This window comes from Hypanus sabinus, chromosome X1, assembly GCF_030144855.1.
Source record: "Hypanus sabinus isolate sHypSab1 chromosome X1, sHypSab1.hap1, whole genome shotgun sequence".
Lineage (NCBI taxonomy): Eukaryota > Metazoa > Chordata > Chondrichthyes > Myliobatiformes > Dasyatidae > Hypanus > Hypanus sabinus.
Window position 1 is genome coordinate 26,555,069 of NC_082738.1, and position 27,757 is coordinate 26,582,825.

Consider the following 27,757-nt stretch of genomic DNA (forward strand, 5'->3'; position numbering starts at 1 on the left):
GGTTAAGTGCCTTGCTCAAGGACACAACATGCTGCCTCGGCCAAAACTCGAACCAGTGACCTTCAGATCACTAGACCGACGCCTTATCCACTTGGCCACGTGCCACAGTACAGTGCATTAAACAACATTCAGCAGTTTAAGAAAACTCAGCCTTGCCTCAGGGTAACTCCGAATGGACAAGGAATGTCAACATGTCTCCAATGCTCACTTAAGAACATAAGAACCATAGAAAGCACTCGTTATGGATGAATCATAGCTTGGTTTGGCACCTACTCTGTATGTGACTGTAAAATACTGCAAAGAGTTGTGGACGTAGCTTGGAATGTCATGGAAAGTGTCCCCTCTATGGACTCCGTCAACAATCCCCTCTGCTTCAGTAAAGCAGCCAGCATAATCAAAGATCTCACCCATTCTCTCTTCTCCCCCCTTCCATCAGGCAGAAGATACAAAAGTCTGAATGCATTTACCACCAGGCTTAAGTATAGCTTCTACCCCATTATTGAATGGCTTCCTGGTATGATAAAATGGACTCTAGACCTCACAATCCACCTTATTATGATCCTACACCTTATTGTTTACTTGTGCTGCACTTTCCCTGTAGCTGTTACACTTTATTCTGCATTCTATTATTGATTTCGCTTGTTCTACCTCGATACACTGTGTGGTTATTTGATCTTTATAAACAGTATGCAAGACAAGCTTGTCACTGTGCCTCAGTACAGTAGCTGTGACAATAATAAACCAATTCTAATTCCATTTCCTAAGACCATAAGAAACAGTGGGCTATCTGGCCTGTCAAGCTTGCTCTGATATTCAATAAGATCATGGCTGATCTGGCCGTGGACTCAGCTCCATCTACCCACTTTTTCTCCATAACCCTTTCTTCCCCTACTAACCAAAGATCTACATAACTATGTCTTAAACTGAATCCTAGGGAACAAAATCCCAGGCAACTCAATCACTCTTCTTAGGCTAACCCACTCATCTCCAGAATCAACCTCATGAACCTTCTCCACACTGCCTCCAAAGCCAGTATGTCTTTCCCCAAGTAAGGAGACCAGAACTGCACGCAGTACTCCAGATGCGGCCTCACCTGTACCCTGTGCAGTTACAGCATAACCTCCCTGCTCTTAAATTTGATTCCTCTCACAATGCCTTCCTGATAACCTGTTATACCTGCAAATCAATAAAAGCACTCCCAAATACCTCTGCAAATTTTTATCATTTAAATAATCATTTGATCTTCTACACTTCCCTCCAAAGAGGATGACCTTGCATTAACCAACATTGTACCCCATCGATGAGAATAAATATTGAACAGGTCAATTTAACCCTTTTATTACTACACCCTTCCAACAATGTTGGCAGCTCAGGATCCTGAAGTCCAACCTCCTCAAGAGGGGCCACAGTTGGAGACAGATTGCCAGATGATTGTCCTCACTTCATATAACAACTACTGGCAAATGATAAGGTTGACCAGCTTGACTCCAATGAAGCAGGTAGAGCCGCTGCTTCACAGTTCCAGAGAGCTGGGTTCATTCCTGAGTTTGCCCATTCTCCCCGTGACTGAGTGGGCATCTCTTGGGTGTTCTGGTTTCCTCCCATATCCCAAAGGCATGCAAATATTGTTGAAATCTTCAGCAACATTTCAACATAAACTAAGCGTGGAGCAGGGTGGCAAAGAGGGAGACTGCTTGAAGATCCAGAAAGGATACTACCACAAAGTGGAAGGACTCCCCAACTGTGTGGTTACGGATGCCATAATTAATTGGCTGCTGTAAATTGTACCTCGTGTAAAACACGCAATTGCTGCACAGTGCCGGTAGTCACTGATTGATGTTCAATTCCCGCTGCTGGCTGTAGCAGTGGGAGTTTGTAAGTTTTCTCCGTGACCAAGTGGGTTTCCTCTGGGTGATCCCATTTCTTCCCACATTGCAAACACATATGGGTTCGAGTCAGTAAGCTGTAGGTATGCTATGTTGGTGCAGAAGCATGGGAATGCATGCTGGCTGGCCCCAGCACAATTCTTCCTGCTATGATTTGATGCAAAGGACTCATTTCACTATACATATGTCCTGATGTACATGTAAGAAATAAAGCTAATCTTTGAATCAATGGACAAACTCAGACTGATACTGAGATACGGTGGAAAGCTTGTCTTGCATACTGTCCATACAGATCAGATCATTACACAGTGTGTTGAGGTAGATCAATAACAGATAATACTATACTTGCCTCAACCACTTCCTCTTGCAGTTTGTTGCATAATATTCTCCTTCAATAAGGAAATATAAAGTATAAAAATGTGCTGATGACAAATAGCCACAAAAAGAAATCTTCTCCTTCCTTTCTTGTTATAGGTGGGAGGCTCAGTGAGAGAGGTAACCAAATATTCAGCAACATTTCAACATAAACTAAGCGTGGAGCAGGGTGGCAAAGAGGGAGACTGCTTGAAGATCCAGAAAGGATACTACCACAAAGTGGAAGGATTCCCCAACTGTGTGGTTACGGATGCCATAATTAATTTTTTCATGGCACGGACAGAAAAGATGCAACTGGTGGGGTTTGACCCTCACATTACAAGACAAGGACATTTAGGTGAGTCAATGTCAGGGTGCGTCTCGGGACAGGGTGTGGAAAGTAAAAGGTGGACATTTAGAAGATAGTGTAAGACAAAGCCCAGAAAAAACTTGGGAAAGACCATTTTGGGCCACTCGAGATCAATGTGTTATTCCTGATCAGAAAGATACATACTGCTTCTAAAGCCTCAACTTTATATGAGACCCAGAACCTGCTCAGTGACGGAGCCAGGTGTGTGTGTGTGTGTGTGTCTCTGCTTGTGTGTCTGTGTCTGTGTGTCTCTGCTTGTGTGTGTGTGTGTCTGTGTCTCTGCTTGTGTGTGTGTGTCTGTGTCTCTGCTTGTGTGTGTGTGTCTGTGTGTCTCTGCTTGTGTGTGTGTGTCTGTGTGTCTGTGTCTCTGCTTGTGTGTGTGTGTGTGTGTCTCTGCTTGTGTGTGTGTGTGTGTGTCTCTGCTTGTGTGTGTGTGTCTGTGTGTCTGTGTCTCTGCTTGTGTGTGTGTGTGTCTGTGTGTCTCTGCTTGTGTGTCTGTGTCTGTGTGTCTCTGCTTGTGTGTGTGTGTCTGTGTGTCTCTGCTTGTGTGTGTGTGTGTGTGTGTCTCTGCTTGTGTGTGTGTGTCTGTGTGTCTCTGCTTGTGTGTCTGTGTCTGTGTGTCTCTGCTTGTGTGTGTGTGTGCCTCAGTGTGTGTCGTTCTGTATTGCTGTGTGTGTTGTACATTTACGTGTGCTATTGAGTGTGCTGCTGCATGTATACATGGGCGTCCACACTCATACGTGTTTGTTTCTCTGTGGGTCTGTGGGTGTGTCCATGTGCTTGTGTTTCTGTGTGTGTGTGTGTGTGTGTGTGTGTGTGTGTGCACATGCATGTGTGTAAGAGCACTGGTACTTTTGCTGGTGTGGGGTTCTCATTGACACATCTTGTGCGACCAACCTACCTCTTGACCTCCTAACCTATCTTGTCATGACCTTATTGTCTACCTTGCACTGCACCTTCTCTGCAACTCTAACACTGCATTCAGCATTCTGTTATTGGTTTTCCTCAATGTTCTGATGTATGGAAGGATCTATCCAGAATGCATGTAAACAAAAGCTATTCATTGTACTTAGGTACACGTAACAATGATAAACCAACATCAATTCTTGGATCATTGTCTCTGCCCCCCAGCCCCCGCCCACCACCCAGTCGATTGGCACACAAGGTCTCTATACCAGCATAGATTTTGTTCACCAGGACTTCTGTCTTTGAGGACCATGAAACAGAATTAGGCCATTTAAACCTATTGAGTCTGCTCGGCCATTTAATTATAACTGATTTATTTTCCTTCTCAATATTGTTTGTGAATAGTTTTGTGGTTTTTTGACAGGGTTGATGCTAAATAAAACTGTGTTCGGGGCACCTAGGCTGACTGCAGCCCAATTGTGGGATAATTTCTTCTGTGGGACATTACCATGCTCTAAATTATTGGTATTGGCTTTGGGGCAAATAGAACTTCGGAATGGCCAGCAATTATGGGAATGACTTGAATTTACATGCAGAAGGCAGCAAAGAACAAGCTATGTGCCTGATAGGTCAGAGCCGTCTTCATCCTAAGCATGGAAGACCAAAGATGATGAGGAGGGCCTTAGGTAGAGCAGCATCCTAGTTACAGGCAGAAAAGGGATGCTCAATGATTTGAATTTGGGTTTTCCAGTGGAAAATGACTTAAATTCTTTACCTGCCCAGTTGTATCAGAAACATAACCTCAACCTCAAATGTAACTTCTTACCTGTTCATTGTACTGCCCATTTGCAGAATGTGGTTAATTGAGAGTTAGTCCGATGGTATTATGGTGTGAACATTCTCTCTAGAAGGTAGATGGGATGGAAAGGGGATCAGATTAAACATGATGGGAATCATTTGGATGGAGCAGTGGCCAATGGGATGGAAGATATCAACAAGGGCCAAACTGGGCATTGTCATGGAGCTGGTCTGCAGACATTGTGCTGGAAGTGACTGAAGGTCAGAAGGTCAGCTTGGGGCTCAAGGGGACACGATGTTTGTTAAGGAGAGAAAAGTTCATCCTACCCAATTTCTGACTGCATGGACTCATTGCTTCCTGTGCAGAGTTTTTCATCGATGGTCTGGGCATGCTCCATGTTGGCTCTTGCAGTGACATCAAAGTTGACCATGCTTCCAAAATTGTGATGCCTTGGACAAAGCAAACCAAGAATGACAAAATGTACAAAGAATCACGTTATGGCTGGAATACGGGAGAGGATGGTCTGATACAAGAGAAACAGCTGTACTTCAAGAACCGGCTTAAGTGCATCAAGAGCAGCTAATGTGGCTTCAGGTCTTCCGTTTGGTGGGGAAGGGAAGTGCCTCAGTGTTTTATCACTAATTCCCATCTCTTCCCACAGACACACAGCAGTTCACCCACATTACCATTATCAAGCATAGCCCTCGTGGACAAAGTAGATGCTACTGAGGGCACAGAGTGCAACCTCACCTGCCTCAGGGCCTCTTCCAGTCTTATAAAACCTGCAACTGCAGGTGGCTGACTAGAAGAAAACATCTTTACATGGAATTTCAAAGAATGTGCAGCAAAGATCAGAAGCTGGTGCTCATACTCCCTTTTGATCCTTTTGACCCTTTTGATTGCTTTCTGTTCCTATTCCCCTTTTTCTCTTTCACAATCTTCCTTTTAAATGTACCCCGTTTGTTGCAGCCACTCACTGCACCCAGCAACATCTTTGTGGGATGTTACTGAATGCAAACACACCACTCTCACTGGCACTCCCCTTGTGCTTCGTTGAATATGCCCGCCACTGGATTAGTTACGCACATTTCACCTTCCATAAACCATATTGACTCTGCTCAATCCAGTTATCACTTTCTAAGTATTTTGATATCAGTAATATTTTTAATGGAGACACAAGAAGTTGCAGAGGATTGATGACCCAGGCTAATTGGGGACATGAGGTGTGAGGAATATGCAAAATGGCTTCAAGGGGCTATATCCAGTTCCTTTTGGCTACACGAGGAAATCTGCAGATGCTAGAAATTCAAGCAACACACACAAAATGCTGGTGGAACACAGCAGGCCAGGCAGCATATATAGGGAGAAGCACTGTCAACGGTTCGGGCTGAGACCCTTCATCAGGACTAATGGAGAAAAGATCCCAGCTATGCCTGGCTTTTTGTTGGCTTTGTGGAACAGCCCATGTTCCAAGCCTATATGGGTATCCCTCCCCCACTTTTCCTTCGCTACATCGATGACTGCATTGACGCTGCTTCCTGCACATATGCTGAGCTCGTTGACTTCATCAACTTTGCCTCCAACTCCCACCCTGCCCTCAGATTTACCTGGTCCGTTTCTGACACCTCCCTCCCCCTTCCTTGATCCCTCTGTCTCCATCACTGGAGACGGCCTATCTACTGATGTCTGCTATAAGCCCACGGACTCTCACAGCTAACTGGACTATTCCTCTTCCCACTCTGTCTCTTGCAAAAATGCCTTCCCCTTCTCACAATTCCTCCATCTCCACCACATCTGCTCTCAGAATGTGGCTTTTCATTCCAGGACGAAGGAAATGTCTTTCTTTTTTAAACAAAGGGGCTCCCCTTCATCCACCATCAACTCTGCTCTCAAACACGTCTCTCCCATTTCATGCACATCTGCTCTCACCCCATCCTCCTGCCACCCTACTAGGGTTAGGGTTCCCCTTGTCCTCACCTACCACCCCACCAGCCTCCGTGTCCAACATATAATTCTCCGTAACTTCCGCCACCTCCAATGGGATCCCACTACCAAGCACATCTTTCCTTCTGCCCCCCCCCCCCCACTTTCTGCTTTCCACAGGGATCGCTCCCTATGTGACTCCCTTGTCCACTCATCCCCCCCACCCATCCCTTCCCACCGATCTCCCTCCTGGCACTTATCCTTGTAAACAGAACAAATGCTACACCTGCCCTTACACTTCCTCCCTCACCACCATTCAGAGCCCCAGACAGTCCTTCCAGGTGAGGCGACACTTCACCTGTGAGTCGGCTGGTGTGGTATACTGCGTCCGGTGCTCCCGGTGTGGCCTTTTATATATTGGTGAGACCCGACGCAGACTGGGAGACCGTTTCGCTGAACACCTACACTCAGTCCGCCAGAGAAAGCAGGATCTCCCAGTGGCCACACATTTTAATTCCACGTCCCATTCCCATTCTGATATGTCTATCCATGGCCTCCTCTACTGTCAAGATGAAGCCACTCTCAGGTTGGAGGAACAACACCTTAAATTCCGTCTGGGTAGCCTCCAACCTGAAGGCATGAACATTGATTTCTCTAACTTCCATTAATGCTCCTCCCACCCCCATTTATTTATTTATTTATTTTTAATTTATTTTTATTTCATATATATTTTTTTTTCCTCTCTCTCTCTTCACAATAACTCCTTGCCTGTTCTCCATCTTCCTCTGGCGCTCCCCTCTCCCTTTCTTCCTTCAAGGCCTTCCATCCTATGATACTCCCCTCTTCTCTGGCCTTGTATCCCTTTTCCCAATCAACTTCCCAGCTCTAGGTTTCATCCCTCCCCCTCCTGTCTTCTCCTATCAATTCGGGTCTCCCTCTTTCAAATCTCTTACTATCTCCTTTTCTCGTTAGTCCTGATGAACGGTCTCGACCCAAAACATCGACTGTACTTCTCCCTACAGTTGCTGCCTGACCTGCTGCGTTCCACCAGCATTTTGTGTGTGTTCCTTTTGGCTACATTTCTGTTTTAGTGTATACCTTGCAGTTCCAACACCAAGTACTGGTGTAACATCTCAATTGTGCTGTATAACTTAGCTCTGTGAATAATGGTACTGTGGTTCTAAGTACAAAATGCACAGCTGTGCCTTGGAAGCCATCTCAATGGCATAAGAATGGTGGCATAGTGGCGCAGCGGGTAGAGCTGTTGCCTCACAATGCCAGAGACCTGGGTCCAAATCCGACCTGAGCTGTCCGTGTGGAGTTTGCAGGTTCTCCCTGTAATGCAAATGGGTTTCCTCAAACATCCCAAAGGCATGCAGGTTGGCAGGTTAATTGAACATTGCAAATGTCCCCTAGTGAATAGATGACTGGTAGAATATAGCTAGAGATGGGGGGAGGATAAAAGATGGGATCAGTGTAAGTGGATAATTCATGGTCAGTACAGACTTGCTGGGCTGAAAGGCCTGTTTCTATACTCTATCTCTCCGTGACTTTTTAAGAATGGAACAAGACTTGTATAAATTGCCAAAGGTTAATTATTCACAAGGTTGTGAATGACTTATGTTTGGCTTCTAAATATAGCTCTGCAATGCAAAATGCTGGTTGTAGCAAGTGCCTTTGTTTTATTTTGCAAACACCTTTAGTTCAATTCAGTAGTCCAGAACCTAGAAATTTGTTAAGTTACAAAATAAAGCTAAGTCCACATTGCCTTACCAGAGGTAGAAGAAAACAGCAACCCACCATGACAATAATTGAACTTCGTATGAAGTGAGAGCCAGCATCTCATTTGAAAGCAGCACCTTGGACAAGGTGTATCACCCTGCATTATACGTGGAAGTAAGGAACTGGATGTTCTCAGATGTTGGCTTAGTTAAATAGCTAGCACTTGGGATCGTAGCCCTCCATACCCCTTCCATCCATGTGATTATCCAGATTTCTCTTAAATGTTGCAATTGAACCTGCATCCACCACTTCTACTTGTTCCACACTCTAACCATCTCTCAGTGAAGAATTTCCTCCTCAGGATTCCCTTAAATATTTCAGCTTTCACCCTTTACCTTTGACCTCTAATTCTAGTCTATCCCAGCAGTGGAAAAAACCCGCTTGCAGTCTTCATAATAGCCCTCATAATATTGTATTCCTCTATCGCATCTCCCCTCATTCTCCTACCAGCCAGGGAATAAAGTCTTAACCTATTCAATCTTTCCCTATAATTTAGGTCCTGGAGTCCCAAAAGTATCCTTATAAAATTTTCTCTGCACTCTTTCATTCTTATTTATATCTTTCCTGTAGATAGGTGACCAGAATTATGTACAGTTTGTTTATTATGTTTGTCTTGAAACACAGAGAGAACATAACACTGGGGGGAGATGCTTCATCTCCCTTTACTCTATTTGTTGCAATAGCCAAGATCTCCTGGTGGCCACCAATTTCAATTCGACTTCCCATTCCCATGCTGATATGCCAATCCCTGGCCTCATCTACTTCCATTCTGAGGCAATGCTCAGGTTGGAGGAGCAACACCTCATATTCCACTTGGGTAGCCTTCAACCTGATGGCATGAACATCGATTTCTCAAACTTCTGGTAATTCCTCCCCCCTTCTCTCCTTTACCATTCCCCATTCTGGTTACCTTCTCATCCCTTCTTCTCACCTGCCTATCACCTCTCCCCTAGTTTCTTCTTCTTCAGCACTTTACCTCTTTCATCTATCCCCTTTCTTACATCATTCAGCTTCCCCCACCTACCCACCTTCCCCCTCACCTGGTCTCACCTACCAGCTTGTACTCCTTCCACTCCCCTCTCCTTATCCTGCCTTCTTCCCCCTTCCTTTCCAATCCCGATTAAGGTTTTTGCGTGCAACATTGGGACTGTTTACTCCTCTCCATAGATGCTGCCTGACTTGCTGAGGTCCTCCAGCATTTTACTCAAGATTTCCAGCACCTGCAGAATCTCTTGCATTTATAAGAGAGTAGGAGCAGGAACAGGCTAACTGACCCCCTCAAGCCTGCCCCAGTAATCAATATGAACATGGCCTCAATGCCCCTTGTGCACCAAACCCTGCGAGCCCTCCTTTCCCTGAGTATTTAAATATTACGTACCTCCACTTAAATGTGCCTAATAAACTTGATGATAAATGAGAATGACAGGCACAATCCTGAGAGCTGATGTGATAGAGGGTTATAAAGCAATACCGTAAACGGATTGATGACAATGTATGATTGGTAACCGAATAATGGTGTTTAAATTATTAACATGGAAAACTTCACAAAATGAGGATATGTAAAAATTACCTGTGGGAAAATGTTCTTTGATTTGAAATGCAAAATTTTATATTGTAATAAAAGTTCTTATGTTTAGCCTCTGATCAGTTCCTTTAGTAATAAGTTTTGTAGTGTTTACAATGACAAAGTTTATTGGTATAACACCTTTTATGCTGTAAAATGCCCCAAGTTGTTTTGTAATCCCAGTTTAGTTTTGAGGCGTCAGTTTCAGATATTGTAAAGAGATTCTATCTTTAGACCTGCAGATTATGAAGATGGATGGGCTAGTTTTGATTTCCTGTGTAGCATAGGAAGCTGAGGGAGGACCGAATAGAGATCAAGATTATAAGGATCATAGTATGAAACTTTTCCCCATGCTGAGATAAGCCTAGAGGGCATATATTTAAGGTGAGGAGAAGGAGGTTAGTGCGAGTCTGAAGGAGACTCAACCAGAGGGAGGGTGGAATGTGGACCACACTGTCTGAGGAGGTGCTCGAGGCAGAAACCCTCACAACTTTTAACACTGTTGATCAGAGATAGTTTCACGACTGCAGAAAAGGAGGAAGACATGGAGGGATTATCTATGGAGTCTCTGTGGGTGGAAGTTAGGAACAGGAAGGGGTCAACAACTCTACTGGGTGTATTTTATAGATCACCCAATAGTAACAGGGACATCGAGGAGCAGATAGGGAGACAGATCCTGGAAAGGTGTAATAACAGGGTTGTTGTGGTGGGAGATTTTAATTTCCCAAATATCAATCAGTATGTCCCTAGAGTGAGGGGTTTAGATGGAGTGGAGTTTGTTAGGTGTGTTCAAGAAGGTTTCTTGACACAATATGTAGACAAGCCTACAAGAGGAGAGGCTGTACCTGATCTGGTATTGGGAAATGAACCTGGTCAGGTGTCAGGTCTGTCAGTGGGAGAGCATTTTGGAGATAGTGATCACAATTCTATCTTCTTTACCATAGCATTGGAGAGGGATAGGAACAGACAAGTTAGGAAAGCGTTTAATTGGAATAAGGGGAAATATGAGGCTATCAGGCAGGAACTTGTAAGCATAAATTGGGAACAGATGTTCTCAGGGAAATGTACAGAAAAAATGTGGCAAATGTTCAGGGGATATTTGTGTGGAGTTCTGCATAGGTACGTTCCAATGAGACAGGGAAAGGATGGTAGGGTACACGAACCATGGTGTACAAAGGCTGTTGTAAATCTAGTCAAGAAGAAAAGAAGAGCTTACGAAAGGTTCAAAATGCTAGGTAATGACAGAGATCTAGAAGATTATAAAGTTAGCAGGAAGGAGCTTAAGAAAGAAATTAGGAGAGCCAGAAGGGGCCATGAGAAGAACTTGGCAGACAGGATTAAGGAAAACCCCAAGGCATTCTACAGGTATGTGAAGATCAAGAGGATAAGATGTGAGAGAATAAGACCAATCAAGTGTGACAGTGGAAAAGTGTATATGGAACTGGAGAAGATAACAGAGGTACTAAATTAATACTTTGCTTCAGTATTCAGTACAGAAAAGGATCTTGGCGATTGTAGGGATGACTTACAATGGACTGAAAAGCTTGAGCATGTAGATATTAAGAAAGAGGATGTGCAGGAGCTTTTGGAAAGTATCAAGTCACCAGGACTAGACGAGATGTACCCCAGGCTACTGTGGGAGGCGAGGGAGGAGATTGCTGAGACTCTAGTGATCAATGGGGAACGGGAGAGGTTCCAGAGGATTGGAGAGTTACAGATGTTGCTCCATTATTCAAGAAAGGGAATAAGGATAGCCCAGGAAATTACAGACCAGAGAGTCTTACTTCAGTGGTTGGTAAGTTGATGGAGAAGATCCTGAGAGGCAGGATTGATGAACATTTAAAGAGGCATAATATGATCAGGAATAGTCAGCGTGGCTTTGTGAAAGGCAGGTCGTTCCTTGTGAGCCTGACTGAATTTTTTGAAGATGTGACTAAACACATTGATGATGGTAGAGTAGTAGATGTAGTGTATATGGATTTCAGCAAGGCATTTGATAAGGTACCCCATACAAGGCTTATTGAGAAAGTAAGGAGGCATGGGATCCAAGGGGACATTGCTTTGTGGATCCAGAACTGGCTTGCCCACAGAAGGCAAAGAGTGGTTGTAGACAGGTCATATTCTGCATGGAGGTCAGTGACCAGTGGTGTGCCTCAGGGATCTGTTCTGGGACCCTTACTGTTTGTGATTTTTATAAATGACCTGGATGAAGAATTGGAGGGGTGGGTTAGTAAATTTGCTGATGGCACAAAGGTTGGGGGTGTTGTGGATAGTGTGGAGGGCTGTCAGAGGTTACCGCAGGACATTAATAGGATGCAACTGGCCTGAGAAGTGGCAGATGGAGTTCAACTCAGATAAATGTGAGGTGGTTCATTTTGGTAGGTCAAATATGATGGCAGAATATAGTATTAATGGTAAGACTCTTGGCAGTGTGGAAAATCAGAGGGGTCTTGGGGTCTGAGTCCATAAGACACTCAAAGCTGCTGTGCAGGTTGACTCTGTGGTTAAGAAGGCATACAATGCATTGGCCTTCATCAATTGTGGGATTGAATTTAGGAGCAGAGAGGTAATGTGCAGCTTTATAGGACCCTGGTCAGACCCCACTTGGAGTACTGTGCTCAGTTCTGGTCGCCTCACTACAGGAAGGATGTGAAAACCATAGAAAGGGTGCAGAAGAGATTTACAAGGATGTTGCCTGGATTGGGGAGCATGCTTTATGAAAATAGATTTTGGGTTCAACAGTGGCTGGATGGGAGATGCCAAAGAGTAGTGGTGGATAACTGTTTATCAGGTTGGAGGCCGGTGACTAGCGGGGTGCCTTAGGGATCTGTACTGGGTCCAATGTTGTTTGTTATATACATTAATGATCTGGATGATGGGGTGGTAAATTGGATTAGTAAGTATGCAGATGATACAAAGATAGGTGGTGTTGTGGATAATGAAATAGGTTTTCAAAGCTTGCCGAGGGATTTAGGCCAGTTAAAAGAATGGGTTGAAAGATGGCAGTTGGAGTTTAATGCTACATGTGAGGTGCTACATTTTGGTAGGACTAATCAAAATAGGACATACATGGTAAATGGTAGGGCATTGAGCAATGCAGTAGAACAGAGTGATCTAGGAATAATGGTGCATAGTTCCCTGAAGGTGGAATCTCCTGTGGATAGGGTGGTGAAGAAAGCTTTTGGTATCCTGGCCTTTATAAATCAGAGCATTGAATATAGGAGTTGGGATGTTATGTTAAAATTGTACAAGGCATTGGTGAGGCCAAATTTGGAGTATTGTGTACAGTTCTGGTCACTGAATTATAGGAAAGATGTCAACAAAATAGAGAGAATACAGAGAAGATTTACTGGAATATTACCTGGGTTTCAGCACCTAAGTTACAGAGAGAGGTTGAACAAGTTAGATCGTTATTCTTTGGAGCGTAGAAGGTTGAGGGGGGACTTGATAGAGGTATTTAAAATTATGAGGGGGATAGACAGAGTTGACATGGATAGGCTTTTTCCATTGAGAGTAGGGGAGATTCAAACAAGAGGACATGAGTTGAGAGTTAAGGGGCAAAAGTTTAGGGGTAACACGAGGGGGAACTTCTTTACTCCGAGAGTGGTAGCAGTAGAAGTGGTAGAGGCAGGTTTGATTTCGTCATTTAAAAAAAAATTGGATAGGTATATGAACAGGAAAGGAATGGAGGGTTATGGGCTGAGTGCAGGTCGGTGGGACTAGGTGAAAGAAGCATTCAGCACAGACTAGAAGGGCCGAGATGGCCTGTTTCCGTGCTGTAATTGTTATATGATTATATAATAGGTTGAGTGAACTTGGCCTTTTCTCCTTGGAGCGACGGAGGATGAGAGGTGACCTGATAGAGGTGTATAAGATGATGAGAGGCATTGATCGTGTGGATAGTCAGAGGCTTTTTCCCAGGGCTGAAATGATTAGCATGAGAGGGAGTAGTTTTAAGGTGCTGGGGAGTAGGTACAGAGGGGGTGTCAGAGGTAAGTTTTTTACTCAGAGAGTGTTGAGTACGTGGAATGGGCTGCCGGCAGTGATGGCGGAGGCGGATACGATAGGGTCTTTTAAGAGACTCCTGGATAGGTCCATGGAGCTCAGAAAAATAGAGGGCTAAGGGTAATCATAGGTAATTTCTCAGGTAAGGACATGTTCGGCACAGCTTTGTGGGCTGAAGGGCCTGTATTGTGCTGTAAGTTTTCTATGTTTCTAACTATCAAGATGAGCACTTGAATTACCAAGGCAGAGAGGGCTACGGACCAAGTGCTGGGCAATGGGATTGGTCTAGATGGGTACTTGATGGCCAACATGGACATGATGGGCTAAATGGCCTGTTTCTGTATTATCTGGCCAATACACCAGGGTAACAACCATTTTTCTGGCAGTGGTGGATGGAAATTATCTTTGCCAGTTTAGCTTTGGGGACCTGATTATCATCAAAAGGGCCAGCATTCATTACCCATCCCTAATTCCCGCTGGAGAAAGTGGGGGTGGGCTGCCTTCTTGAACCCATGCATTCCTTCGGGTACTCCCACAGAAGGATCTTGGCCCAAAATGTCGACTGCTTATTAATTTTCATAGATGCTACCTGACCTGCTGAGTTCCCCCAGAATTTTGTGTGTTGCTCCCACAGAGCAGTGGGGGAGGGAGATCCACTCCACCATGTTCAAGTAGTGGGGCAGCCTGCACACTATTTTGGACTCTTCAATTGTATTATAACTTGGAGGGAAGGGAGCTTGGGGCTTGGGGGAGGCAACCTAGAACAGGGGTGGGTAATTATGGGATAAAGGAAGGAAGAGGAAAGCGAGCAGGGGGCAGTCAGTGTTTCCCTGTGACCTTTCTGTGTCCACCAGGACCACAAGGCAGCTGTTAAAACACCAAGAACAGTGATTGAGGAGTGTCTTGCGAGGTCTGTTTTCAGTTTGACATCATTCTTAACAATTGTGGAATGAGTCAGAGCCCTGGCAAAGGCTTCTAACACTTCCAACACTAGAGAATGAACATTAACTCTGGATGAAAAGCTGAAGTATAGTGTTGAGAAGAACCACAAATATTTAATCCTAAGTGTGTTTATATTTCAGGGTGGAGCCAGCTTAAAATCAATGAAAAATTATTTTTGAAAAACTACCTTAATCACTCACTTTGAGACTACACCCTTGAAACTGTTGGGAGCAACATTAAGCAACACTGGATAATGGGCTTTAATAGACATGTTAATAGCATACGTGAATATGAGACAAAAGGGTAGTCATGGGACACTGCAAAACATTCTAGATACCTTGCATTCATAATTACCATTATTAGTGGAGACGCAAGAGACTACAGATGGTGGAATCTGGAACAACAATCTGCTGGAGGAATTTAATGATAGAGGAACTCCATTATTAGTAGGTTAGCTTAACAGACATAACTCATACATAACCAAGTTTTATACACATTCTTTTTATTTACATTCTTTTCTCCCTGAGAAAATGTCCTAATGAAAGAAAAACTTAAGACACTCCCAAACGGTAAGAAATTTTCCAAAAGCAAATCCACTCAAAAAGTCTACAGGATGGGAAACTGTCCGGTCTCTGCAGAGTGACCCCGTGTAACTGGCACAAAGTGAATGAATCCAGCACCACCCACCCCCTCTCCCCCGTCTGTGAGGAACCCCTGCCCCACGGCTCCCACATCAGCCACCTCAGAACATGTAATAACCTTCAGTGCGATAACAGAAGGAGATGTGCTGTTCATCTGCATGCAGCCATATTTCTCCAACATTTTCCCCTGCTAGTGAGCCAGTTCTACACCGACCCAAGAAGGACAGACATAATGAATCATACTACTGACTGCACTAGTGACGTACTGTAGCGTCAACAGGACAGGTGAGTGAGCGCATCAACCATGGAACCAGTACCCAGGCATACTGTGTGTGCTACAGGGTTCCACTGAGCTGCAGATGGGCACTGGACCCAGAAGGAAAATTATGCAATTCATGAAAATAACTGGTTTTCTTCGACAAAATCTTTTTCACAGCGGGGCATTTACATTGCGTGCAGAAATATGGTATTTTCGGCCTGAAATCTCTTCCCAACCATGCCCTTTTCTGACAAAGAAAAATTGCCAAACTACATACTGTAAATGATCCTCATCATCAAACTCAGTCACCTCCATCACAGGCATAACCATACCCTCCGTCAAGTGGTGATGCCTCAGGAAGGCAACGTCCATTATGAAGGGCCCTCACCACCTGGAACGTGCCCTCTTCTCATTACTACCAAAAATGTAAGGGAGCCTGAAGACCCACACTCAATGTTTTAGGACAGCTTCTTCCCTTCCGCCATCAGATTTCTGAGTGGTCGATGAACCCATGAACTATTCCTCTTTTATTATTTACTATTCATTTATTGTAACTTTATTGGTGATTTTTATGCCTGCACTGAACTGCTGCCCCAGAACAACAAATTTCACGACATATGTCAGTGACAATAAACCTGATTCTGATCCCCCATTCCATCTATTCCATACCCTTGCAATAGCAACATCCTTTCCATACCATGGCGACCTGAACCATCCACCAGATCTTGGGTGTGACCTTTATGACTTGGCAGGATCACATCACTAATTTACCTCAACTCACACTGTGAATCCCAGTGCTGAGTTGCTTCCTTACTCACTTCCAGCCTGCACCATCGCAAGGGTTTCAGCTTATTGTCAACAACCCCCACCCCCCCCCAACTGCCCCATCCACTCCCACTGTCACCCCTGTGGTGCAAAAAATGCAACAGCCAATTTGCGCATAGCAATGTAATGGCAACCAGATCGATAAGAGCAGCCGATATATTGTAGAAGAGCAACTTCTATGAGGATATCTGGAGCAGCTTAGGAGTGTGTGTAGAGGGTAGACCAGGATCCAATGAAGAACTGCATCATCCACAGATATGGCCATGTGCTAACCTTAGTCTCTACCAACAGAGCCCCTTTGATCAGCCTTCATTTAAAAAAAAACCTCTAATTGACCTGTGAGTTGTAACTTGTGGTATATTTTGTCTGAATTGCAATAGGCAGTCATTGATTAGCTACTAATGGAAGATGATGAAAGACCATTCCATTGGTTGGATAAGCCATTGAAGGAAGCTAATGACATATCACATGCCCTGTTATGTCCATGAACTCAGGGCAAAGCACAGGACAAGGTGGAAGAAAGTGCTGGTGTCTAGTGAATGGCTGGAATTCTGAAGTCTAGCAGGGTGAATGGCTGCCCACATTGCCTTGGCATTTTGACTTTTTAGCCCTGGTTTACAGGTAGACAAGGAGGCAGAAATGTTCATGAACAGGTTATTGAGGAGAGATAGTGTCCTATGCTTGTGAGCTGATGGAGTCGATGCGCAGACTGCCATAAAGGTCTTTATGCCAGGCCAGCAATCCAGCCGAGAAGCTGCAGTGCAGTGGTATCTCTATGCTCGATGACTTGTTGAAGACTTCACTGGATCTTGTGTCTCAACACCTTGGTGCCACTGGTCTGGCATTGGACATTTGTTTGCAAGTAAGAATGTGCCCACCTGTTCCCTGGCCAACTCTGCCAGGGTAGAGATGGCCAATGTACCCAGATTGAACTGTGGCCCACAGAGAGGTGGAGTGGTTGCCAACCTGGTAAGAGGTCAGGCTGGAAATTGGAGATCAGGAATTCCATTGGCAGACTTGAGGGTACCAGGTATCTGTTGTTTTGAAAAATCTGGGGAATCATGGGAAGGTGGCCTAAATGTTAGGGCCAATCTGGGATTGGGAGAGATCAGTGGGTTGGGGGAGATCCCAAAGAATAATGGCCAGTGCCTTGGGACCTGCCTGTGAAACCCTAGTGGTAAAACACAGATGTCCCAGGACTGACCAAGCATACTTGCCCCATGGACAACATTGACTAATTCTTTGAGCACTGCTGGGAAAGAGACCATTTGGTGTGCATGTAGTGCTAAAATTGTATCTGATTTTGGCTCAAATTTTTTTGGGCCTTGTTTGTTCAAACTTGTGCGGCCATGTTTCCAGACTCTTGAACTGACCCTCGTCCAGACCTCACACCCGTAAGGAGCTGTGGGTCTCTTGTCTGCAGAAGGCTGCCTGCATATTTTAGACGGTAATAGTGCTAATTAAAGAAAGGCAGTGCAATTAGTACCTTCCATCCAATTGGTGGCTACCACTTGTAAGTTCAATTAAACAGAGAAATCCACCAAACCCTTTGTACATGATTGTTTATTAACAGACATGAATTTCTAATCAAATCACATTGGTAAATCAGACACAATTAATGATTGGTAGAATCAAAGATACTTTAAATTCATTGTCATAGCTAAGCATTGATGGATAAATATGACGTTTCCGTTTATAACTTCGCCCTTCCCCTTTGTGCTCTTGGTTGCCTTAACGTTGCATAAAGCTCCAAGCTTTTTGGTGCCCTCTCTGTTCTCCTGAGGCCACTTCCTATAGTTGGGGTACAGACTCACAACTTCATGGTCAGTCTGGTATATCAGCCTAGTGACCTGTCTCTGCACGCTGAGGAAAAGTACTTCAGCAAGGTACCTGGTCATTAGCTTGACCATCTGATCAAGGTGAAAAGGTTGACTGAGAGAAAAATGTTTTCCGCTGATGAGGGAGTACTGAATAAGGAGTCATAAACTTACACTTAGTTCTCATCAGGAAACATTTCTTAATGTAATCTATTAGTGGAGATCTTTGGGAACCAGAGGTTAAAGTTCATCTGATTCTCCCAAAACATAATAATCTCTCCACATATCAGGATTTAAATTGCTGAAAATTATTTTTGGGAGGAAAAATTATCTAATCTGTACTTAACTGAAACAACTTTGACCTTCTCTTTAGGCAAGATCAACCATTCACTTTGCTGTGTTGGAACCGAGGTCAGCTGGAAATTTCAGAACTGAACTGTTGAGTGAGACGATTAAGGAATTTGGAGTTAAAACAGTGAGATAGAGCTTAGGTATGAAGGCAATTGTTCTCAGCTTGTTGGGAAGTTTTGGAATTTATCCAAGAGAGCTGTAGAGGTGGAGCCATTGACTACATTCAAGGACAAGAATGACAGATCATAAACACAGGAGATTCTGCAAATACTGGAAATCCAAAACAACACACACAAAATGCTAGAGGAACTCAGCCGGTTAGGCAGCAGAAATGAATAAACAGTTGGCATTTCAGGCTAAGACCCTTCTTCAGGGCTGGAAGGGAAGGTCAAAGATGCCTGAATAAAAAGGTGTGGGGGAGGGAAGGAGGACAGCTAGAAGGTGGTAGGTGAAGCCAGGTGGGTAGGAAAGGTAAAGGGCTGGAGAGGAAGGAATCTGATAGGAGGGGAGAATGAACCATGGGAGAAAGGGAAGGGGGATGGGACCCAGGAGGAGCTGACAGGCAGGTGAGAGGTCAGAGTGGGGAAAAGAAGAAGAGGGGAGGGGGAGGGAACCTTTTTTTACCAGAATATGAAATCAGTATTCATTCATCAGGCTGGAGGTTACCCAGATGGAATATAAGGTGGTGCTCCTCCATCCTGAGGGTGGTCTCATCGTGGCACAGGAGGTGGTGATGAATTGACATGTCAGAAAGGGAATGGGAATCAGAATTAAAATGTTTGGCCATCATAAAGTTCTGCTTTTGGCAGATAGACAGAGGTGCTCTATAAAGTGGTTCCCTCAATTTATAACAGGTCTCACTGATGTAGAGGAGGCCGCATCAGGCCCACCAGGCACAAAAGACAACCCCAGCAGATTTGCAGGCGAAGTGTTGCCTCATCTGGAAGGATTGCCTGGGGCCCTGAATGGAGGTGAGGAAAATGGTGAATGGGCAGGTGTAATACTTAGGCTGCTTGCAGGGATAAAACTGGGAGGGACGACTGGACGAGGGAATCATGGAGGGAGTGATCCCTGTGGCAGGCAAAGAGAGTGGAAGAGGAAAAGTTAAGTTTGGTGGTAGGATCTCTTTGGAGATGGCAGAACTTGCAGAAAATCATGTGTTAGATGCCGAGACTCATGGGGTGGTAGGTAAGGACAAGAAGAATTCTATCACTGTTAAGGCAGTGGGAAGATGGGGTGAGCATGATGTCTGGGAAATAGAGGAGATGTGAGTGAAGGTAGCATCATTGGTGGAGGGGCATGAAGTTCTTTGAGTGTGCCAAGAATGACAAATGTTTGGTTTATGGAAAACAAGCAGGAAGTAGAGCTGAGGCCAAGATATTCTTCTGACTGGAAGTCTGTAACTACTGATATACTGCAGGGATCAGTGCTGGACTTTTTATGGCTTGTCATAATGACTTGAATGAGAATGAAGGAAATCTGATTAGCAAGTTTGCAGATAACACAAAAGTTGGTGGAGTCATAGATCACAAAGAAGTTTGACTAAAAATACAACAGGACATAGATCAGCTGGAAAGTTGGGCAGAACAGTGGAGAATTGAATTTAATCCAGGCAAGTGTGAGCTATTTGCTATGCCCGCTTTGACACTAAGTTGACCATGAGTTAATGGTCACAGCTGTTAATGATACAGCTTTACAAAATATTGACTAGACATTACTGAGAGTGTTGTGTACAATTCTGGTCATCACACTTCAGGGAGGATATGGAAGCAATAGAGAGAGTGTGGAGAGAGTCACTGGAAGAGATTTTGCCTGGAATGAAGGGTTGTATTTAGAAGGAGAGTTTGGATAGGCTGGGTTTATTCTCACTGGACTGTAGAAGGATGAGTGGTGACCTTGTAGAGGTTTATAAAGTTATGACAGGCACAGATAGATTAGATAGAGTTTTTTTTTCCCAGGGCAGTGGAGTTTAGAGATGGGGGAGGGCACTGGTTCAAGGCTCAAGGAACATGTTGGTGACTCCTGACCTCATTTCTTAAGTTGATCTACAGATCTGTCATTAATTGAATGGGGGAGATGTGCTCAAAGGTCTGAAGTGCCTCCAGGTTGTCCTCTACAGTATCAGGAACAACACAGCTGACCCCATGTCGACTTCAAAACACACGCATATGCATGTGGACTTCCCAGCAGAGCCCTTTGCAGAGGGAGCTGGGGTAGAAATGCGGCATCATTTTCCCTCCAAGCTACCCCCTCAGTAACCTGATATAGGTTGGCAGAGACTAGGCACCCTGGCCTGTCTGACCATGTTCCAAAATGCATGGAGCCAGATGAATTCTCAAATCCAACTAAAGAAAAAATTCAAGAAGCAATGAGCAGTAACTGTCCATTCATTCCCACCTACCATACAAAATAAAAGACCAATACTAGTGATATAAATTGATGTCCATCTATTTTAGCTTAATCCCATGCAGGTAAGAACACTCTACCCTAGGTTCCTCACCTCCATCTCCAATCAGTTCTATTGTTTGCCAAGTGCTCCATGAAACCGGTAACCCATTAATGAATCAGTGTATGTCTCATTCACTAATCTCAGGCTTTCCCAGTGGCAATAGAATTCCATCTGGACTAAATATTGTTGGCAGGAGAGGTTGAAGTTGGCTACCTGCTTTGTTAAATGTGACCTTTAGCTTGAACCTAGCAATGATTTGCTTTGGGCAACCATTTTGACACAGTTCCTAAAAAACTACATTACACAGCTTAATCTGTAACTGCATTCCATTAGCAAAATACTGCACATTTTACATCATAACATAAGTCTCACTCTGAGTTCCAGCTTGAACAGAACCTATTTGCTTTCTTTCAAACATCCTTGAAAGCTAATCGTGGTCATACAGGACGTTGTGAATGTCCTTTAAGTGCTTGGTTTAATCGGTAAATGAACTGAAAGTCCACGGGAAGCTTTCATACCCAAATTGTTGTGTTTTTCTGTGATGAAGCTTCCTAAAAAAAGAAAAACAATCACATACAGTATATACCTTAATGTCTTGCGGTATTACTCAAGCATAACAAGAGCAGTTACAATTTCTGGTAAGGTTGAGTTTACAGAGGATCTGTGAAAGAAAAAGAAATGGATAATTTCAGTTGCTAGTTATAGCAGGAGGAGTGGTCCATTGCTGCAATTTACTGTTTCCCTCTCCACCTCCACTTAACTCTTCCTCTGCTTTCTTGGTGTACCTCGCTGCGTCTCCGTTACACCACAAGTTGGCTCCAGAGTCCAGCAGGAGAGAAAAGACCCAGGCACAATGACCGACCAAGCATTGCAAGAATAGGGAGGCAGCTGTAAAGGTGAATTAAATGTTGGATGCATTTGTGTGCTGGTGGAGACGGATTCCACAAAGTAATGTAGCGTCTACTTGGTGAATGCTGGGAAAAGGGAAACATCTAAGTTGCAGAAGAAGTTTATGGGGGAAAGCAAGGAAGGGTTTCAAGTTTCCAGCTTCCTTATAGAAAGGGGCCACAGAAATGTAGGAAAGCATTGAATCGAACGAGCAATTTGGCCCTTCTTGTCTGCTCCATCCAAGATCTCTGTGTAATGCAGTAACCCACAATTGGGGTAGTTGATTCATCACAATCTCAAGCTCCATGGAAGAGGACTGCAGTGGGAAAGCTTACACAAAAATGCAGCCTTCAGCCAGTGGATGACACAATGCAACGCAAGGAGTGGAGGTCAATCAGAGCTTTGCGCGGGTATTAATCACCACCCCCAACCCTTCCCAATATTGAACGCAGATTTGCGCCTCAAGGAAACTTGCAGGATGAGAAGCATCTGGCTTTTTATTGCACACTTGCTGCAAAGTTGTACAGCAAAATGGTCAGATAACTCAGAATTAAAAAGGAAAATATGGAAACACTCACTATGTCAGGCAGCGTCTATGGAGAGAAAGAGAGTCAATGTTCCCGCTTCATTAGAACTGCTCTGTGAACTATGTTTCTCTCCCAGCAGATGCTGCCTGACTTGCTGAATGTTTCCAACATTTTCTTCTGTGTTTTTGAGTCACTTGGTAGCTGCTTGGAAAACATCATTGTTACAGGTAGCTCAAGGTTGGCTCTTCATTTTCAGCAACCACATCCACAAGTCTCCCTGTTCTCAGCAACTGCACCTGCATCTGAAGTGAATTCCTTCCATTAACCACAGAAGTAGCTCGTCCGATTTGAATGGCTTTGGAGCCACACGGCAACTGGTCCATGCAGACCAACATTCTCATCTCAGTTAGTCCCGTTTACACGTGTTTGGCTTATACTCCTCAAAGCATTTCCAATCCATGTTGTGTACCTGTCTAAGTACCTGCCTCTACCACTTTCACTGGCAGCTTGTTTCTTATGCATACCACCCTCTGTGTGAAATATTTGCCCCTCAGGTTCCTATTAAAACTTTACCCTTCACCTTAAACATACACCCTCTAGTTCTTGATTCCCCAACCCTAGGAAAAAGATTATGTGCATTCACCCTAACTAGACCCTAAAATGATTGTATACACATCTATAAGGTCATCCCTTGTTCTCCTATGTTCCAATGAAGTCCCAACCTGCTCAATCTTTCTCTATAACTCAGTCCCTCGAGTCTCTGCAACACCCTCATAAATCTCCTCTGCAATCTTTCCAGCTTAGTGCCATCTTTCCTATAGCAGGGTGACCAAAACTGAACACAATACACCAAGTACAGCTTCGTACAACTGTAGCATGACATCCCAACTTCTACACTTAGTGCCCTGACTGATGAATGTCTTTTTCATCACTCTGTCTACCTGTGGCTCCACTTACTGGGAACTTCCACTTTACCCGAGTGAAAATGGCCAGAGGCTCCGTTCGCATTCGCAGAGGCTCCATGAGTCACAGCTCAGTTTTCATGTCTTGGAATTATTCCTTCAAAGAATCTCCCTTAAACTTCCACTGCCACTTGTTTAATTTGCATGGTGGGGTGAGTCTGCAACAAGAGGGCATAATCTGAAAGCTCTACCCAGCCTGATGTCTGGAATAGCTTCCTTGCACAAACCTCCTGCGAAAATGCTTCTGACACGACAGGTCAATAGAAACTTTCTAAACTCTTTTCTGGCTGGGGAATTAATCATGTCAGGACAGAGGCAGGTAGATGGTGGTTACCTCAAGGTGATGAATAATATCCTCATGTCCCTATCATCTGTCTTACTGAATTAAATTTACTCAAAATTTAAATTTCCTGTTATTCTTTTAGGGTTCCATTTAAGTGAGCTGAACTCTGCCTACAAGATACTTGAGAGGTCAATGCTTTGGGGTGTAGACAGAGAATCTGTTCTCTCTGAGGGCTGGATTACAGAACGGTACTTTTTTATCCATCCTTGAGTATGAATTACGTGGTCTGGTGGAATGAGGCCAGAATAAAGGCTGCAATTGGAGTATTGTGTTTACAGCAGTCTTGGCTGCTGCGTTATAGGAAAATTGTGATTTAGCTGGAAAAAGTGCAGAGATTTACAATACTGTTGCCAGGACTAAAGGGCCCAAGTTAAAGGGAGAAGTTGGCCATTAGGATTTTATTCTTTAGAATGTAGGAAAATGAGGGTGACCTTATAGAGGTGCTTACAATCACGAGTCCTGTACATAAGGTCTTTTCCCCAGAGACAGAGTCAAAAACGAGAGGGCACAGGGTTATGGTGAGAGGGGAAAGCTTTAAAAAGGATCTGAGGGGCAACTTCTTCACACACAAGGTGGCGATTATATTGAATGAACTGCCCGAGAAAGTGGTTGATGCAGGTATAATAACATTAAAAAGACATTTGGACAGGCACATAGATAGGAAAGATTTTGAGGGCAAATGCAGGCAATTCAGACTAGCTTGATGGGCACCATGGTTGGCATGGATGAATCGGGCTGAAGGGCCTGTTTCTGTGTGGTATCTGTGTTGTATCTATATCCTTGTACCAATTAATCTAAGCTTTGTGTCTACAGTATGACACTATGACTCAATAATCTTAATGTCCAGACATCAGGAATAGCTAGCTCTAACATAACACTCTCAGGTAAAAGCTAATGGATTATAAATGTTGCCTAATGGTCAATGGAAACCAACAGCAGGTTTAATAAGAGTGGGCAGGCTGATCAAGGGTGGTGGGGATATTGGAGGAGGTTTAGTCGAAGTTACTCCCCTGGGATTTCCAGAGAATTCATGACTAGATTTCAAGTGTCATCCAGGTAAGCCATAGTGCCAGCTGGCTGGGCACTTTCTATCATCGGAGACATATTTTGTAGCACTGATCACTGATTAGACAGATATAGATTATTTTATCTGCAGAAGTAAAGTCTAGACAAGTCAATGCTACCTGAGGTTTTAGTCATCACTCTCTTTAGAGTGAGCTACTTATGCCCTCATATGACCCTTCAAGTGAATCTCTCTTTATTGGGATACATTGTACCAGGTCCTAAGGCTTTAGAAAAATACGGCCTGAATGGGGACAATTGGGGTTAATGTACAAAGATTGTCATGGACATAGTGTGTCGAAGGGCCTAATTCTGTGCTGTATGACTTCATGACTCTAAAATCTGCAGATACAGAGTCATTATAACACAGAAAGAGGCTACTTGGCCTATCACGTCTATGCCAGATTTCTAAGCAAATCCACTCAATCCCATTCTCCAGCTCTACCCATATATCCCAGCAGGTGTATTTCTCCGAGTGTCAATCAGATTTCCTTTGAAAATTACTGATAACCTTCCTGTGCACCCTAGGAGACACAGGTAACCACCACTCACTGTGTAAAAACAGTTTTTCCTCACACCCCTCTCCACCAGTCCCTGTCTCTTGTCCAAAACCCCTTGCTAATGAGAACACCTTTTACTTATAAACCCTACCTAAACTTGTTATGGTCCGGCACAAATATCCCTTCAAACATCCTCACTCCAAGGAGAACAATCCGAGCTTCTCCGAGGTCTTTTAGCTCTTGGAGCTAAAATCCACATCCCTGGAATTTTTCCTGCACCCTCTCCAGGACCTTCACATTCACACTACAATATGGGTGACAATGTATACAGAAGCGAAGCAGGAATAGGGTCTTGTGGCATTCAATAAGATTATGGCTGAGGTTCCATCTTGACAGCTAACCTTTTGGCCAATACTCCAATCCTATTTGTATAAAATACAAATCAATCAATCTCCGCCTTGAATGAACTCAATCCCCAAGAACCCACAATTCCCTGGGACACAGAACTCAAGCAATGCACAATGTTATGAACTCAATGTTAAGAACTCAAGCCTTTTGAGTATAAACATTCGTCCTCACCTCACAGTCAAATGGATGATAGCTTATTCTGAAAACCCTTTCCCCTAATTCCAGATTCTCCTGGAAACACCCTCCCAGCTCTACCTTATCAAGCTCCTTGGGATGTTTGTGGAGCTGCCAACACTTTCCTCTGTCAGGGACCTGAGGTTCCAGCACAAGCATAGAAGTCAACTGCTTTCTGATCTGTGTTCACTGCAACTTTGATGACCACACTCTGTGATTGGACTACAACAGCATGTTCCCATAACTAACACTGAAGAAGTCGGTCTTCTTCTAGGAACGTGCTAGGAACGGCAATTGTTCATTTCAAGGGAGAGGAATGGCTGCAGAAGAACTGGTAAGTATGAGGAACTTAATGTCTTTTCAATTAATTAACTTTAATTGTTTTGAAATACTTAAGTGTTTTAATTTTGACATTTAATTATTGAAGTGCAGAAGGTTAACATGTAGGCCCAGCAGGAAATTAGTTTTGAATTGATTCTGGATGTTTTTGGATGTCAAAAATACTCAGAAACATTTCCACGTGTTCAACACCATTGTTTTGACAGCCAGCTAAGTGATTGTTATCTGTCAGTACTCCTACAAGTACATTCCGTCAATAGCCTTGTGCTCAGCATAGGCCTCATCAGAAAGGTTCAGGATGGCCTTCACAAGGTAGCTCTAAAGAAGGAATCTGCATTGGTTAAGTGGGTAGGTAAACAGTGAGAGCTGCTGGTTCACTGCTGCTGAGAATTTCTTGAGTTATATGTTTAAATAAGACGACCTCTTAGCCTTCCAAGCTCTAGGAAATATGGGTCCAGTCTCCCTTTATCGCCTCAATTTCTCCTGCCTGGACAATCCATTCATCACAAGAGTCAGTCAGGTGAACCTGTACTGTGTACATCTAAGCACACGGTACTCCAGCTGTGGTCTCAGTAAGGCCCGATATAATTACAGAAAGACCCCTTTCTTCTTATACTGCCTTATAATAAAATCTAAGATATTATTTGCTTCTCTAATTTCCTGCTGGACCTACGTGTTAATCTTCTGTAATTTCTGCACAAAGGACACCCAAGTTCCTCCGAGCCCTAAAGTTTATCAATCGCTCACCATTGGAAAAATATCGTCCTTTATTTTATCTAAGTGGATAGTTTCTCATTTATTTACAATCTATTCCACTAGATACCTTCTTGTACAATATCTTAACCCATGTCAGAATTACTTTATCATCTGGTTCCATTTTGTTGTGCGAGGGGAGGGATTTGGGAGTTGAGGTTCTTATTACACTCTGTTAATATTTTGTGTGGGGGGGGGTAGTTTGGGGATCAATGTTCTCGTTCTGTTTTGTGCAGAGAGAGAGGGGGTTGGGAGTTGATAATCAGGGTGCTGTTCTTTTTCGTGTGTGTATGGGGGGTTGTGTTTGATTCTCTCCAAACAACTTCCATGTCCTTTCTTTGTTTCATGGCTATCTGGAGAAGAAGAATCTGAGTTGGATAGGGATACCTACTTTGATGATAAATGAACCTTTGAACCGTAGTGTTGTGAATGAATTTAGATAAATTACACTGACCATTCTTCTAAATCAAGAATTATAGCCCTCTAAGGTTCCATCACAGATCCTTGCTGCTACCAGATACAGAATGCCATCCTTATTTGCTTGCTGTCTCTCCCATTGCCTTGTACCACAACATAATCTCTACTGTCCCTGCCAGTAAGAGACACCGCAGTGGCACAGCAGGTAGCGCCATTGCCTCACAGCTCCAAAGACCCCGGATCAATCCCGATCTCTGGTGCAGCCTGTGTGGAGTTTGAATGTTCTCCCTGTGACTCTGTGGGCTTCTCCTGGGTGCTTCGCTTTCCTCCCAAAGACATGCAGGTGAATGGGTTAAATAACCCCTAGTGTGTGGGTGGGGGGGGGGAGGAGTTGATGGGATTCAGGGAGATGGGATTAGTGTGAATGTGTGGTCAATGGTCATCTGAAGGGTATACTTTATGCTGCATGATTCTAATGGGCCCAAATTTACTTTTACTGATCTTGTTTTAC

At 43.9% G+C, this 27,757-nt stretch overlaps 2 protein-coding genes across 10 annotated transcripts in view; one reads left to right on the top strand and one right to left on the bottom strand.

The window, feature by feature from the left end:
- LOC132384722 (beta-1,4 N-acetylgalactosaminyltransferase 1-like) overlaps positions 1 to 9,656 on the top strand; it is a 142,062-nt gene extending 132,406 nt beyond the window's left edge. For all 3 annotated transcript variants that reach the window (XM_059956123.1, XM_059956124.1, XM_059956125.1), the window contains exons 10-11: positions 2,361 to 2,598; positions 4,681 to 9,656. In XM_059956123.1, coding sequence (XP_059812106.1) covers positions 2,361 to 2,598; positions 4,681 to 4,898 — 456 coding nt within the window. In that variant the 3' untranslated portion in view covers positions 4,899 to 9,656. The remainder of the gene's footprint in view (positions 1 to 2,360; positions 2,599 to 4,680) is intronic.
- Positions 1 to 27,757, bottom strand: part of slc26a10 (solute carrier family 26 member 10) — a 142,089-nt gene that overhangs the window by 1,843 nt on the left and 112,489 nt on the right. For 3 of the 7 annotated variants that reach the window (XM_059956118.1, XM_059956117.1, XM_059956116.1), the window contains one exon: positions 17,810 to 21,534. The exons of 1 other annotated variant lie outside the window; for it this stretch is intronic. In XM_059956118.1, coding sequence (XP_059812101.1) covers positions 21,481 to 21,534 — 54 coding nt within the window. In that variant the 3' untranslated portion in view covers positions 17,810 to 21,480. Of the gene's footprint in view, positions 1 to 4,483; positions 4,765 to 17,809; positions 21,535 to 27,757 lie in introns of those variants that run through there. 3 more of the 7 variants (XR_009509001.1, XM_059956121.1, XM_059956120.1) reach the window with 3 other exon arrangements.